The sequence below is a fragment of the Ciconia boyciana genome, chromosome 2 (genome assembly GCF_034638445.1).
Source record: "Ciconia boyciana chromosome 2, ASM3463844v1, whole genome shotgun sequence".
Taxonomy (NCBI): domain Eukaryota; kingdom Metazoa; phylum Chordata; class Aves; order Ciconiiformes; family Ciconiidae; genus Ciconia; species Ciconia boyciana.
Genome location: NC_132935.1, coordinates 55,224,400 through 55,239,057, shown reverse-complemented (window position 1 = coordinate 55,239,057; position 14,658 = coordinate 55,224,400). Strand labels below are relative to the sequence as shown.

The window sequence follows — 14,658 nt, the reverse complement described above, 5'->3', positions numbered from 1 at the left end:
GCCTACCTTTCCCCCATCACAGCAACACTATTTCACCTACTCAGCTATCTGCATGTAGCCATCAACGTGCTACAGCGGTTGTAGCTGGCACAGCTTTCGCATCTGGAATATATAAATCTGCAGCACAACCTAGAAAGGTCTCTTAGTATCCCCAGCCGACCCTTTTCAATTACCTGTCTTTTCCTCATCCTTCCCAGGAGATAAATTCACTAAAAACACTGTGATTTACTAACTGTAGTTCTTTCACTGTAAATCTCTTTAATCTAAGGCTGTGTGAGACCAGCTCAGTCCCTGGGGACTATTGCTCCCCTCCAGGCTATTATCAGGCTTCCCACTGTTGTTTAAACTGGTGAAGTTAAAACAACAGGGTTAAAACACTTAAATGATGTTTTTTTCAGAAGTCTCCCAAGTCTTAACTGATCTCTTTGTTACTATAGGGCATAAAACATCACTGTCACCATCAAAACCCTCTTGTTCATTATCTGGGTTTCACCCCAAAAATGATCCTCAAAGGTTGCCTTGATTACCACTCACAGCTTCCTTCCCAGACAGTAGTCTGTAGAATATGTATATATGTGGTTATATACATGAGCATATATGTTCACCTTTGCAATGAGATGATACAGACAGAGGAAATGAAGATGAACTTGTGTATACTGTTTAAAAATAGATGCACAGCATCAAATACATACTTCTTCTTTTTTCGTACCTAGTTTGAACAGTTTGAAAGCACTATTGGGTTTAAGTTGCCAAATCATCGTGCTGCAAAGCGCTTATGGAAAGTGTGTGTTGAGCACCATACATTTTTCAGGTATGTGGATTTCTTTTCCTAAAGGTGTGATATAAAACACAACAGAAAAGACCAATTCTGTCAGCAGAGACAGAACCCTTCAGATCAAATTGTCTTTTTGATCACGAGGTATCTCTGAGCAGTCAAGGGAAGGTTACTGCTTCTTCAAAATTTGAAATGTTTCACCCAAATTATTCATACTATTTCAGATAGATACTGAATGTTTAAAATCACCATATGGTCCCAATTAATCATTTTGCTTTATCTGTGCCATGATATTATCAGCTGCTATAATTAAAGAGACGAAGGACTCTGCTGCACTTCTGCACATATGCTTGCATAGGGAGAACAACTTATATGGAAAGTTACTGGGGGGTGTGGGTAAGAGTTTTTTTTTTTTAAAATGAGATTTTTATTTAATTACATATGAAAATACAGACAGTAGTCGGTGGTGTATTCTTTGGTCACCCAGCACACCCAATCCGTAGCTGTAATTTTTATATTACTGAGGAATTTTGCAGCTATGTTTTTGACATCTAAGAAGACCTGAGAAAAGTTTGGGATAGTGGAATAAATGCTGTAATTAGTTTGTGCTGAGATAGTCAGCAAAGAGATACTTCACAATGGAAACTCAAAAGGGTGAGATTTTCAATGGGCGTGAAAGGGCATCCAGTGCTTAAAAACCCCTCTCAAGATATTTGGGAAGACTGAAGAATTTCTCTCCTTTCTTAAAACTATTGGCTCAGGCTGTCTGTAGGTTCATATGAAATGCAGTCTTAGCAGCAAAAGATCTAAAAAGAAATTGAGTGTGCGTTTTTTGGGAGTTTCCTGATTTCTAATGGAAAATCGATGTCTAAAGCATAAACTCCATAGCAGGAGAATGGCTTCTTCAGCAAACTCCCATAGCCAAAATACAGAGGGTGGGAAGGCTCTAACTGGAAAAATGTCTGCCTCCTTGTGAATGAATACTGCCCGGCATTCACTGGAAATCTGTTCTGGCCCTGTCCTCAGCAGCACCATGTTAAATTTGAAGTATGAGAGATATATCTGTATTTCAGCCTAGATCAGGGTCCCCGATACAAGCAACACCTTATTTTTAGGTTTGGTGATTAGAAAATAATAAATCTGATTTTCAAGCAGGAAGGGACTGAGTGATTCTCACCCGTTAGGAAGAACTCAGCTTTTCAAATGCATTAGCAAAGCAGTTTTGCCATGCTGTATGAGGGGCATCCTTTGATTCCCTTTTAGCCGCAGACCCGTGAGGCACAGGTTACGATGGAGAGCGATACCCAACAGTCGTCTTCTCTCCTCTGCAGAAATAGCGGACTGATTTTTGGAGGAGGAGGAGTAATGGGTGCACTGCTTGGTGTGTTTTAGGCTCCTGCTGCCAGAAGCACCTCCAAAGAAGTTCCTCACGCTGGGCTCCAAGTTTCGCTACAGCGGCCGGACGCAGGCCCAGACGAGAAGAGCCAGTGCCCTCATAGACCGTCCCGCACCTTACTTTGAGCGGTCTTCTAGTAAACGTTATACTATGTCTCGCAGCTTAGATGGGGGTAAGGTCCTCTAAATTGACTTTGTCAAAAGTTATCATCACGGTGGTCACTGCTTTAGATTAGGTATAAAACTTGTCATCTCATCTCCTCGAGCTTTGGCTGAGTGGAGGCTGTGAGTACCTGCACGTTCACTGCAGGGGTAGGGGAGGATGCAGAGAAATACTGTGCTAAACATACTGCTGTGGTCCTTACAAAGTGTTTGCCTGGAGGAGGTCCTTGGGAGCCCACTCTTCGTGGAGCCTCTCTCCTTGGCCTCACACCTGCAGAGCACTTCCCCGCTTTGGGGAAGGATGGGGCACCTGGACCTGCCAGCCTGGACCTGCCTGCCTGAGCAAGTCAGGCTTCAACGCTTTTTCAGGGTTTGCATGAGTAACTGTTTGGGTTTTGGTTTAACTTGGCTTTTTTTCCTATGTAGGTTTTTCATTTAAGTATGTGTTACAATTCATAAATGAATTATTTCCCTTGATTGAGTAATAACACTTGCTTCTGATTACCTCGTGTCCTAGTCAGATGAGCACTATCAGGCTCTTTCCATACATTACTTTTCAAGGTGTGAGAAGGCGAGTAACATACTCAGGTTTATAGTATGTCCTTCCTCCCCCTCTCTTTCTCCGTGGTTCATGGAGGTCACGGTTCTGCTGCTCCCTTAGGTTAAACCAGAGTGTGATTCAGAGTCTCAGCTACTTCATCAGCTGTTACTGTTGTCAGCTATTGGGTAAAAGGAGGTTGTAGTTTATTTTTGTGGAAAAAAAGACTGAGACTAAATTCCGAATTGCTACAGTTTTAAAAAAAAGGTGAATTCTCTCACAGACTATCACAAATGAATTGCAATGAATATAGCTGATGGTGGGGAGGGGGAGAAGCTTTGATTTAAAAGTACTAGTGACAAGCCTTCTTTTCTCCCCCTAAAGGTGCTGCTTGTCATTAATAATTTTGGAATCTTCTAATTCTGATGTGCTTCTTGCTCGTTACCAAGCAACTGGTGACCTGATTGCTGTGCATGTGTCTCAAAGCAGAAATTACCCTTCTGCATTATTTTGTTTGTAACATCTAAACAAGATGTCTCCCTCTGCTCCCTTTGCTTTCGCCTGCCTCCTAAGCTCATTCCCAAGAGACAAGATAGCTGAAACGCTTTTCCCCAGCATGTTAGACTCTGCAAGGTTTTTATGATGTTAATTTGCATAAGTACAAATGAGGAAAAGAGGTTTTTTAATCAACACTTATGATTTCTTCACTAATGTTGTTACTGTAACGCAAATGTGGCTGTAACATTCTGCATCGCGGTTACACTGTTATCCCGGCCCTGTCACTTGTTACAGATGCAAGTAACTTTATAAATTTGAATAGTCATATTGACTTAGAAATTAATTACACAATAGTTAAGAGCAGGGTCTGGGTATATTATTAATGTTTTGATTACATTCTATCTGTAAATTTACAGTTTATTTCAAAATCATTTTTATATATTTAAGTTTGCTGACTTATTGAACGTTTACATCCTAAAATATTCTGGTTTGGTCCACTGAATTGAATGCCATCACTTCCCAGAATTTTTTAGGATAATGAGCTCACTTAACTGGCAGACTTGAATACTTGATAATACAAAGATCCCATTTCTTGATTGTCAGATATTATGCCTGTGTTACATCAATATTGTCATTTCCTGTAATGCAGCACGTTACTTACCGTGCATTTGATCTGCATTGTTATATTCTGACGGATTTCCAAAAAAATCTCTTCCATCCCCATGGCTGATGTCATAGCTGGTTCTCCTTATGTTTCCTGCCTGATAACAGTGGCAACGCATTGATTTTTTCTGATGTTTTACTACAGTAGCACTTTTAATGGCTTGCTAACATTTAACAACTGTGTAATGCACACATTAGCTACAGTAATGTGTGTATACACATCCATAATATATGTTTATGCATATAAAAGCTACAAGCTTTATTTCAAGTAAACAGTTTATTTAAATGTATGCACATGCTTCTGGTTTCCTGAAACATGACATAGTTGTGTTTTCAGCAATATCTCAAATGTTTTACTAACCCAGCTTTTTAATTTTATGCAGCTTCTCAGCAAAAGCTATTTCAGACTTTCCCTCTTTAAATATTTGCTTTTAGCATCAGTGAATGAAAACCATGAAATGTACATGAAGGATTCTGTGTCTGCTGCAGAGGTTGGTACTGGCCAGTACGCCACAACAAAGGGCATCTCTCAGACCAACTTGATAACCACTGTGACTCCAGAGAAAAAGGCAGAAGAAGAGAAAGATGATGAAGAGGGCAAAAAGAAAAGAGCAGAGGAGGTCACCCCGGTCTCGGCAGTACGCCATGACACCAAGGTAGAGTTTTGAGGGTTTTGTATTAAACTGACCTGCCTGGAGAGCGCTCAGAGAAATGCAGGATTGTTAGGAAGGGAGGAGATGCCTAGTTCCATGAAAGGAAACTAGAATATACACAGTTGTATGTATGTGTATATACATGTCTTGAATCAATATTTTTATAGTCCTTTTGCATTTCGTATGATGTTGTAAAAGTCAGTTCCTGCCTCAGACTGTTTTTTGAAATCTGTTTCACAGTCAGCGCAGTGTTTTTTACGTGGCATTCAAGAGCTCATAAGGAGAAGGAGCCTAGCAGTGCACGTTTTGCTCCTTTGGTCTTCAGTCATATTTTGACTTTAGTATGGGCATCGTTTTTTTTTTCCTTGACAAGGCAACAAAATAGTTCTGTGTTCTTGTATGTAGCTCTGTGCTTTAAACTACTATATTTTTCTCATTTACTTCTCATAACGCTCTGTTTCCTTGCATGTATTTCAATGAGCATTTTTCTCTATTAACTTTTGGATATTAATATACTATTACAACCTTTTTTTTCTGGCTTACAAAAGTGTTTGCTTCCCTCGTTTGAAGTTTTGCATTGAAGAAAACTGTTTTTGTTGATGATTCTCTGCTCAGTTGTTAAATTTGATTAATCCCTCACCATCTCCAATCCCATCACCACTGCATACACGTACACGCCTGGCTGTGCATTATATCTACTGAGTTATTAAGATGGGGTAAATCAAACGGGGACAGAGAAGATACTGAATTTCAGAACTTGACAGTGAAGAGAAATAAGGTAGAATCAGAAAAGATCAGGTCTAAAATGTCCTCTGTTTCTTTTACATTGAGGAGAAGAAAACAGAATATGAAAGATTGAATCTAGGATACCATTCAAAAAGTGTACTATGGAAAGCACTTGCTAAACAAGTAAGATTTACCCTCTTTCATTTATGAGGAAAAACCTTGATGTGTACCTTTACACCAACAAAACTGTCATGCATGCAAATGTTAGAACCTGAACTTCTAGCCTTATCGTGTAAGGCCAGAATGAGCTACATAGCTAAAGGATCAAGTCTTCAAAAAGAGCTGCAATTAAGGTACCAAAAATCAGAAACAAACTGAAATACTGAAAATTGCAGATGAGAAAAGATTTTCTTTTGAAAGTGTGGACTGTAATTGTAGCATTAAAAAATAATCTCTGTAAAATTTAACTGGGCTTTTCTTGAAGCTCCATTAGTTTCTGCATGGAGAAACATTGATGAAAATCAAATATGCAGAAAATATCCAATAGAAACTAATTCTGTTCCAAGTGTTTATTAATTTAGGTCAATGGAGAGATCAGCTGCATTTTGAGGATCATATGTTCCTTATATATGGCTAGAAATAGTCAAAGATAATTTTAGGACAATATTTTGATGGTACTTAAACATGCCAAAGGAATGATTTGTAGCACCCTCCCCAAGAGGTAGGTTCTGTTTAAACCACCCGCTAATAGAGCTTCAGTTCTCTAAGCCTATAGAGATCTCAGTCCTGCTTCCAGTGAACCTGCTAACACTTTCATTGTTCATTGTAAAGAGAATAGAGTCTCAAGAAACACAGGACAAATTTGAAATCAAATTCCTATTTAAGAGTATAAAAATTTTATAGGTAGGTTCTCAACTTCTCCGCTAAGACATTTTTCCTTTGTTTTATCCATATGTATTTAAGAACCAGAAGTTATTCTAAATATTAACACTGCAAAGATGTCAATAAGTGAATAGTCTGTATTTGCAAAGAATAAATTTACTTTGGCTTTTTTGCCTTTACAATATAAAGAGAATTTCTGTGTATTTAGCTCACATAAAGTCCTGTGAGTCCATCAGCATTAAATTTTGACTTGAGCTTACTTCATTAAGCCCATAAAGAAGACATTCATAAGCGGTTTGAAGTTAGGCTTGGTTTTCGTTGTTTAATTCAGGAATACAAATTGCCTGACCTGATAGATTGGGTTTTTTTAACTGTTCTGGTTAGAGAAGAGAGAGAAGCAAAATATTAAGGGGAGGGGAAGGAGCTCTTCTGTGTAAATATTGGGCTTAAATCCCATTTCTACTGTTAATATAGCTGGTAAAGATTAGGCTTAGTAGCTCGCATTGGTGCAACCTGTGTCTAAATCCTGCTTGTTGGCTCAGATTTGGCACCAGCTTGTGCAGGCAAATGCCGTTTTGGCTTTGAAGTCATTCTGCTCTGGGGAGCTGGGAGTGGCAGCAGGAGTGAAATGCCTTTTATAGCTCCTCGGGGAGATGCGTGGTGGAGGGAGCACTTAGGGTTTGGTCATGGAGCCAGCGTGCCACTTTAGCTAAGGGCGCCTAGTTGACTTTGGCCAAAACATGTCCGATCCGTCAGCATCGTGGCAGGTCTGTTGTGCTGGAGTATTTTGGTGGCGATGGCTGTTGTCCTTCTAAAGAGCAGTCGTGGCTGCCTGCAGGGAGCATGTTAGGTGACGGTCACCTCTCCTGCTGAATCACCTCCCTCCTCCTACCAATTTTTTGTCCTTGAATGACCTTCAAGACTGGTTGAATGCCCTACAAGCGGCATATCAAAACAAATCCTGCTTGTTGGTAGCCAATATTCTTTACATTGTGGTAAAATTTGTAGCAAAAGCATTGGTACTTTTTTACCTCTTCGCTATGGGTAAAGAGTCACTGTTTGACTATAAGGAGATGTGGCTGTGTGGGTCAGCCCCCCTTCAGCTCCCCAGTGAGAGAGCAGGGGATCTGCCTAGCCAAAACCCTCAGCTCCCTTCTTTCAACATGCTGCCGAAATGGTGGGGCGCAGCGTAGTGGTGGGGGGCAGCAGAGGGGCCGAGAGGGGCCAGCCCCCCGGCGCTGCCTGCTCTGGCTCGCAGCGGGCAGAGGTGAGGGCAGGGCTGTGGGGACGCCCGGCGGAGGCCAGTGGTGGGAGCCATGCTGAGGAGCTGGCTGCTGGGGTCGGTATCGAGCTGGTACAGTTTTTTCCGTCGGTAACAGCCAACGTATGGATTTATGCCCCCCCCAAACCAGAATGTGTTTTATTTAGATTTAGGACCTAACATTTTTTTTAGATGTTGTAATGGAGGAATTTGGGCATATAGGGTTTTAAAATCTTTAGGGTTTTAATTATTGCTGCTGAGGTTGTCCAAGGCATAGATGGGAAGCATCTGGCCCCCACTGGGTCTCCTCCTGACTGCAGGAACGCTGTCACAAGCAGTGTTGGTATTAGAAATACGTCCCCTCATTTCTTTGTTGCTCTCCATGTACTTCATGTTTGAAAGCTCCTTATGATCTGAAGCCAGTCTTACAGTAAGTGGAAATTGGCAGCACCTGAAACTCCACATATGGCCATGAAGGCTTTTATGTCAATCCTGTGCTGCAGATGACTAGACAAATGCCGAATCAAGAAGTTGCCTTTTGTAAGCTGTAACCCTGATTCACTAATACCTGTGGTGTGTGGCATGGCAACATGCACCATTTAACTCAGTGGAAAGCTGTGGTGTTAAAATACTGTTTATAATTTTATATATAAATATATATATATTTTTTATCATCACGGAAGAAAATTAACTAATTACAGTTTTCTTTTTGTCCTTTTGCTTTTGCGCCTTGTTTGCTGCTCTTTCTCTGTCACCAGCCATCTTTGCTTGGCACTGACTCCCGCCACCCCTCGCCATCCTCGCAGCCTGGCCCCCATGCATCTTCAGCAAAGCTTCGCAGGAGATGCAAGGAGAGCGCTCGAACAAAGTCATTAGGTTGCGAAGCACCCAAAGAGAGCGCTCCAAAGCACGGCGAATCGGAGCCGGACGCTGACATAAAGGGGCGAGTTTGCTCCGCCGAGCAAGACATGGCTTTCGGCTATAAGCAAAAAGCCAGCAAAGGCGGAACGCTGTTTTCCTTCTCCTTGCAACTTCCAGAGTCATTTCCTTCCCTCCTGGATGACGATGGCTACCTGTCGCTCCCTAACCTCTCCGAAACCAACCTCCTGCCTGCCAGCGTGCAGCACTACCTTCCCATCCGCTCCCCTTCCCTCGTGCCTTGTTTCCTCTTCATTTTTTTCTTTCTGCTGTCTGCCTCTTTCTCAGTGCCATACGCCCTCACTCTCTCCTTTCCTCTGGCTATGTGCCTCTGCTACCTGGAGCCCAAGGCGGCCTCCTTGAGTGCCTCACTTGCCAATGACCTGAGTGACAGTTCAGAGGAAGAGGTGTGTACCTCGGCATCGAACACACTCTTTTTCGTGTTCAGTGCTTCAGTCCTAACCAGTGTTAGATTGCTGCGATAGTGGTCCTACTTTCAGAGCCTCATTTCTGTTTGTGCTGATATGTTAGAAGGGGTGGGTTTGGTTTTTTTTGGTTTGGGGGTTGGGTTTTTTTCTTCTTTTCTATTTTTTTTCTCGTGTTGGGAGTGCAGCTTGGGGCCCAGGGTTAGGCACAACACTGTGTGGAAGTGGCTTGGTTTGAACTGTGTAGGCTGATGCAAAGTGACTTGCGCTAAACAAATTGCCACCGATCAGCTCTGAAGTATTGTATCTGAACCCACCAAGACCTTTTCTTCCCCCATCAGTTTATACTAGGGTTAGAATAGTTATCTAAATATAGTGGGAATTAAGTACACTTTCCTGCATAATTATATATGCATGCATATATATGTGTATGTATATACATTATATTTACATAAATAGCTGTCCAATAATAATGGGCACCCTCACCAGCTTCAGGGTGTTCAAAATATAGGTGGACTCAGCTTTTTGCAAGAGGCCATCAACTGTAGCCCGAGCCCAGAAAAAGGCTTTCTGGTCCAGCGAAACCTGGATCTGGATTTTCAGCCTTGATCCCATCTCTGCTGCAGATTAAATTGTTTCCCCATGCTTAAATCCAGTGTATCAGTGAGAGGTCAGATTGGGACAGCTGTTCTGCAGCTGTTCGGGGAGCATGCCATGTGGGCTGTCTTGCCATTTGCAGTGTTATATTAGCACTGCCAAAACCGATGCCTCAAGCCACCAGGGTTATCACAGGCAGATAAACCAACTGCAGGAGGAGTCCACAGTTGTTCTGGGAACTGTGGAGATGATAATATATCCAGAAGAAGGAAAGGAATCCGCTTGTTTAAGTACCACAGTATCAGCATCTCAGTTTTTGCTGGTGCCTAGTTATTCTTTGTTGACAGAATAAAATAATGAGTCCATTTTTTCCTCATTTTTCCTTTTCCCCTTCATCTTCAAATGCAAAAATATGGTTTTGCTTTGTATGTAAAAAGACCCAGATCAGATAATCACAGACTAGTTGGCCATTTGTAAAAAGCCGTCTTGGCCACTTGTCGATGCCGTTGCAGTAGTTGTCTTCAATAAACCAGCTTGCACATCTAAACATTTGTGTAATCTGCCGCTGTTGGTTTTGTAAGACTTGGTGCAGGATTTCATTTCCTTTTTAAGGAAAGCCAAAAGTCCCATCAATTTATCTTGTAAAAACATTGTCTTTAGATGCTTTTGGCTCTGTGATGCCTAACAACTAAATAATAATGTGCAATTTCTGATAAAAGGCATCCCAAATGTTGCTGTCTCATTTTGTGTCCTCATTTTGAGATGGCATTTAGGTCTCAATTTGTATTAGCTCTACACTTGGATTAATCTAATAGCAATAACAGCATTAATGCAGTGCCAGCTCCAGAGGCAATAACGAGGCAGTGTTTATGCAATACATTGGTCTGTTCCTCTTTCAGAAATGAGCACTTCTTTTCGTTAGTAAAGTTAGGAAATATTGAGCATTAAAAAGTATAAAATAGGCTTTTTAGTGTCGCTCTTTTATGAGGGTGATTACTCTGGCAGTGCTTCCTGGCAGACAACACAGACTTGTGCCTAATCCAGGGGGTATTTCTTGTTCAAAATATTGCATGAAAGTGAATATGTTTTAAACTCGGGCATGTCTGCATTACATTGGCAAAACAAATCACAGCAATTACGATCGCAACTTAGAGGAGGTGCAGCCGCAGCATCTCAGGAGATAGCTGCCTTCCCTTCCTGCTCGATCCCTCGCCTGCCCGTGAGCCCCACCAGCAGCTGCACTACAGCCCGTCTCGGAGTTAAGCCCAGCCTTTCTTACTCTCCACTCCAGAGGAAACCTGCCTTGCTGAGCCTTAATTCGCCATTCCCTGCTCTGCAGTAACCCCAGATCTTTATTTCAAGTAATTCAGTAACGCTGCTTTTACTCCATGGCTGTTGATTGGCTTATTAGCAGACATGTATGTTGCAGTAAAGAGAATTTTATGCCTTATTTAGGACTTCATTGCTGTTATGGTAAAAGAAATAGAAACTTTTTTTTTCCCCCCAGTTCACAAGAGATTGCACACGGTAATGCAGAAGGCTGCAACCAGTACCTTAAACCAACCTCATACCTTGCTGAGCTCCGTTCTCCCTTGAGCAGTGCATCTGGAGGCAGTCCGTGCAGAGACAGAATCTCACCCCTTAGATTTCAGTAGCTCCTGTGTTCATACCTTAGCAGCTAATATTTCTATTGACTAAATGGCTAGATTTTTTTTTTAATAGGAGTGACAATGCATAGATTTTTTTTGTATTGCCATACCTTTACAATTGCTTATAATGTTATAAAGATGTGAGATCCTTCACTAATAAAGAAACAATTTTCTAACACTTTAGTGAAAGCAATTTTACCAGCTAGGTAGACTATTTTGGCATTACAATTTCGTTTAAAAATAAAAGTAGTCTGTCTAGTGAGTGGTTATTACTTGAAAAATTGCATATAACTTGCATTCATGCACTTGTGGAATAGTCCAAAATGCCTGTCAATAGTCCAAAATGCCTGTCAAATGCCTAACCAATTCTTCTGCCTGTCATACAAGCAACACAAATTATTCAAAGGAAGGAATGATAGAGAACAAAGCAATGAAAAAATATCCAAAAAGCAGGTTTATGAAATATTGGAGTTGTCAGAAAATGACAGAAGGTAGGAAATTAAAAGTTAAGACTGATACTCCATCCACTAGTAGGTTGCTTTTTTCTCTTGTTTCATACTGATGTGATTTGAGGATGAGATGTATTGTCCTAGCTTTAAATTACCTGCCTGGGTTACTTTAGATTATCTAAGGACCACAGAAAAATCACTAATCAAAACCAGAGCTTTCACTGAGGTGAAAACAACGTGGATGTGCCAATCTGGAGCAGTAGGGAGCACTTTCTTTACTTACTAGTTTTCCATAGGCTTGCATAACATCAAAAATAGTCGTTTGAACTCTCTTCTCAGCCTGTAGTAACCTACGCTTGACTCTCTATTTATTAAATCTCGATACTTGCGTTCACCACTAAAATGTTCTTCAAGGTGTCAAGCAAAGCAGGGATAGATCAGTCTGTGCAATGCTGTGCTTTGTTTCATTTTTATCACTTGTACCTAGTAAGTGGGGGGTTTTTTTTTGGGGGGGAGTTACTTTTAATTTTCTCCTGCTTTCATCCATATTCTTAAATGGAATGAGAAGTATTTTTTATTCTTTTAATGGCAGTTTTCTTTCTTTTTACTATCGTTAACAATATCAGCTGCTCTTTATTGGAACCGAGTGGGATCTGAGCCTTACCATTACTCCACAGACAGACAGTAGATGGGCTGGGGGTATGGTTATTTGAACTCCTTGGTAATGCAGACAGCCTCATGGTATATAAATGTGGAGACAAGAACAACTTCTGTACAAATGAGGGGCTGAAAGTCAGGTGACTGTTAAAGTAGCCTTTTTTTTTTTTTTAAATTATCTTTTCCCCCTCCCGTTAAAAACTCAAATACCACATAATTCTATATTGGCTAGAACAAAGATTTGATGAATAATTTTCTTTAAAAAAACATCATGGGAGGAAAAGTTTGTTTAGAAAATATTAGCTTTTTTTTCCCAGTTTTTTTTAAAGCCACCTGGCTTTCTTAAGAAAAAAAATCTGCTATTCAAATAACACTTTTCCAGTAATGTTTTGTTTGGCTTATAAATTTGTTCCAGTAAAGCCATATACTGTGTACAGTACGCCTCGAGTCTTCCTCTGAGTCTGTTCTGTTTACTAATATAGCACTTTTATTTTGCTTCTTTGACTTGTGCGTGGTTTGAAAAGCAATGCTAATGCGGTTCACAGGGATGTTGAATTTAACAGTTCCCCGTGTGAGCCGCGTGTACTGATGAGCTGGGTTTATTCTTTATTCCTGCCTTCCTCTTGGGACCCGGTTACTTGCCTAACCAAATAGACTGACAGTGAGCAGACGGATACTGCAGCTGATGGTGAGACCACTGCCACCGAGGTTTGTACAGTTGCCAGCACCCAGTTATGGCAGGGGAGAGCGTTTTGCCTCATCTCTTCCCAACCCTGCGTGCCAAACTGCATGTCTCCTACGGCAGTTCAGGATCCCTCTCTGCGTGTGTGTGCATGTGCGTGCGTGCGAGTGCAAGAGCTTTGCTCGGCGAGTTGAGTTTTCAGTGCTCCCTACGGGTTCCTCTGATTTCTGTGTTTGGTTTGGAAACTGCGAGGCCTCTGTGCTGTGCAGATAGCAGGGTGGTGGCAGTGTCACCCATGCCAATGCTGCCCACCTGGGACGGTCATGCTGGCCAGAGTGTGCCCTGGGTGGTTCAGTTTGCTTGTTTGCTCTTATAATCTGCAGCCGGGGGGTGGGGGGGGGGGGGGGAGACAGTAAAAAGCCATTTTCAAATTTTCTGAATAAAAGTATTTCCAGATTATAAATATGTAAGGTTTTCCTTGAATGTAATTTCACATGTCATCTTCACCTATTGCCACCAGTAGTCCAGGTATTGTCTTCAGAGGAGGAACGTAAAAAAATTGTGATTTTCTTTGCACTGAGAAGCCTCTAGTCCACAACATGGGATATAGACTGTGCAGGCAAATTCAACCCTATGTGCCTCCAGCGAAGTGCATATAATGCTTTCATAATTAATATGGTTGCAGCTGCAAACATGAGCTGAATTTGGGCTGACATCTGGTAGAAGACAGTCTTACCACAAACACTACTGTAGGTTTTCAGTAGGATCTCATTAATATTTCAGACTGTTAAAGTTATCGTCAAGGAAAAATTCTCTGTATGACGTGTCAGGGCAATTCAGCCTCGGCTGTAAATAGAATAGATTTGAACTGAGTTATAAAGTAATCAACAGATAAAGATTTTCCCATGGGTCATTTGACTAATTAGTAATATATGAAAAATTAACAGTAAAATAGTGGCACGAGCATTAAAAGAATCCAGATGGAGCAACAACATAAAGTCTGTTGAGACGAGTCAGGAATACAAAATGCTTTGAAGTGCCTCTTGCACTGTATGGCTTCAGGCCTTGAGCCATACAGAAAGTAAAACATAATCCTAAAACTGTGACATTTAAAATATTCAGTTTATTAATCAAAAATGCACAATAATCTCCCTAACTGCCATCTTTACTTTAGGGGTGAAGATTATGTGAACCTCAGTTTTCCTTATGGCTGCGTGATTTTCAGAAAGTGTGGTATGCTTGCCATCTGAAAATTCAACCCTCAGAAACAGGGCTGCTTGGGCAGTCCCTATTGCATTGCTTTTGCAAATGTGAGCTGAAGTGCATGTGATGTGTATGCCATTCCAGAAGACTACCACTGCAGATAGATCCTGAAAGAATATATACAGGCTAAATATGAAATGAAATTATATAAATAAAGAACGGGTCTGAGGCTAGGGAAATAGCATTTTAAGCAAATAAAATATGCTTCATTCTGTAGAAAGTGTTGCAGGTGGTTTACCCATGGTGAGTTTATGCAAAGCTTTGCCTGTGGCCCAAGAGATGTCAGATGTTTAAACTCTGGGATTACAGACTTCCAAAGAATTTGCTGTTGCCATTCAGTCCTAAACCAGCTGCAATCTGGGTGAGAAGGTCCAACTGCTGCTCCCTCAATAGAGATCTATGAACGTGGAGCGCACCAATTATATTTATAAAAGGAAAATGTTTAATATTCCTTTGTTCACAATT

The 14,658-nt window shown here is 41.1% G+C and overlaps 1 protein-coding gene across 10 annotated transcripts in view; it reads left to right on the top strand.

Annotated features, from left to right (window-relative positions):
* Nucleotides 1-14,658, top strand: part of EPB41L3 (erythrocyte membrane protein band 4.1 like 3) — a 98,210-nt gene that overhangs the window by 68,436 nt on the left and 15,116 nt on the right. For 6 of the 10 annotated variants that reach the window (XM_072852701.1, XM_072852694.1, XM_072852696.1 and 3 more), the window contains exons 10-13: nt 714-811; nt 2,168-2,343; nt 4,467-4,687; nt 12,903-12,956. In XM_072852701.1, coding sequence (XP_072708802.1) covers nt 714-811; nt 2,168-2,343; nt 4,467-4,687; nt 12,903-12,956 — 549 coding nt within the window. Of the gene's footprint in view, nt 1-713; nt 812-2,167; nt 2,344-4,466; nt 4,688-8,311; nt 8,879-12,902; nt 12,957-14,658 lie in introns of all 10 variants that reach the window. The other 4 variants (XM_072852703.1, XM_072852697.1, XM_072852704.1 and 1 more) reach the window with 3 other exon arrangements.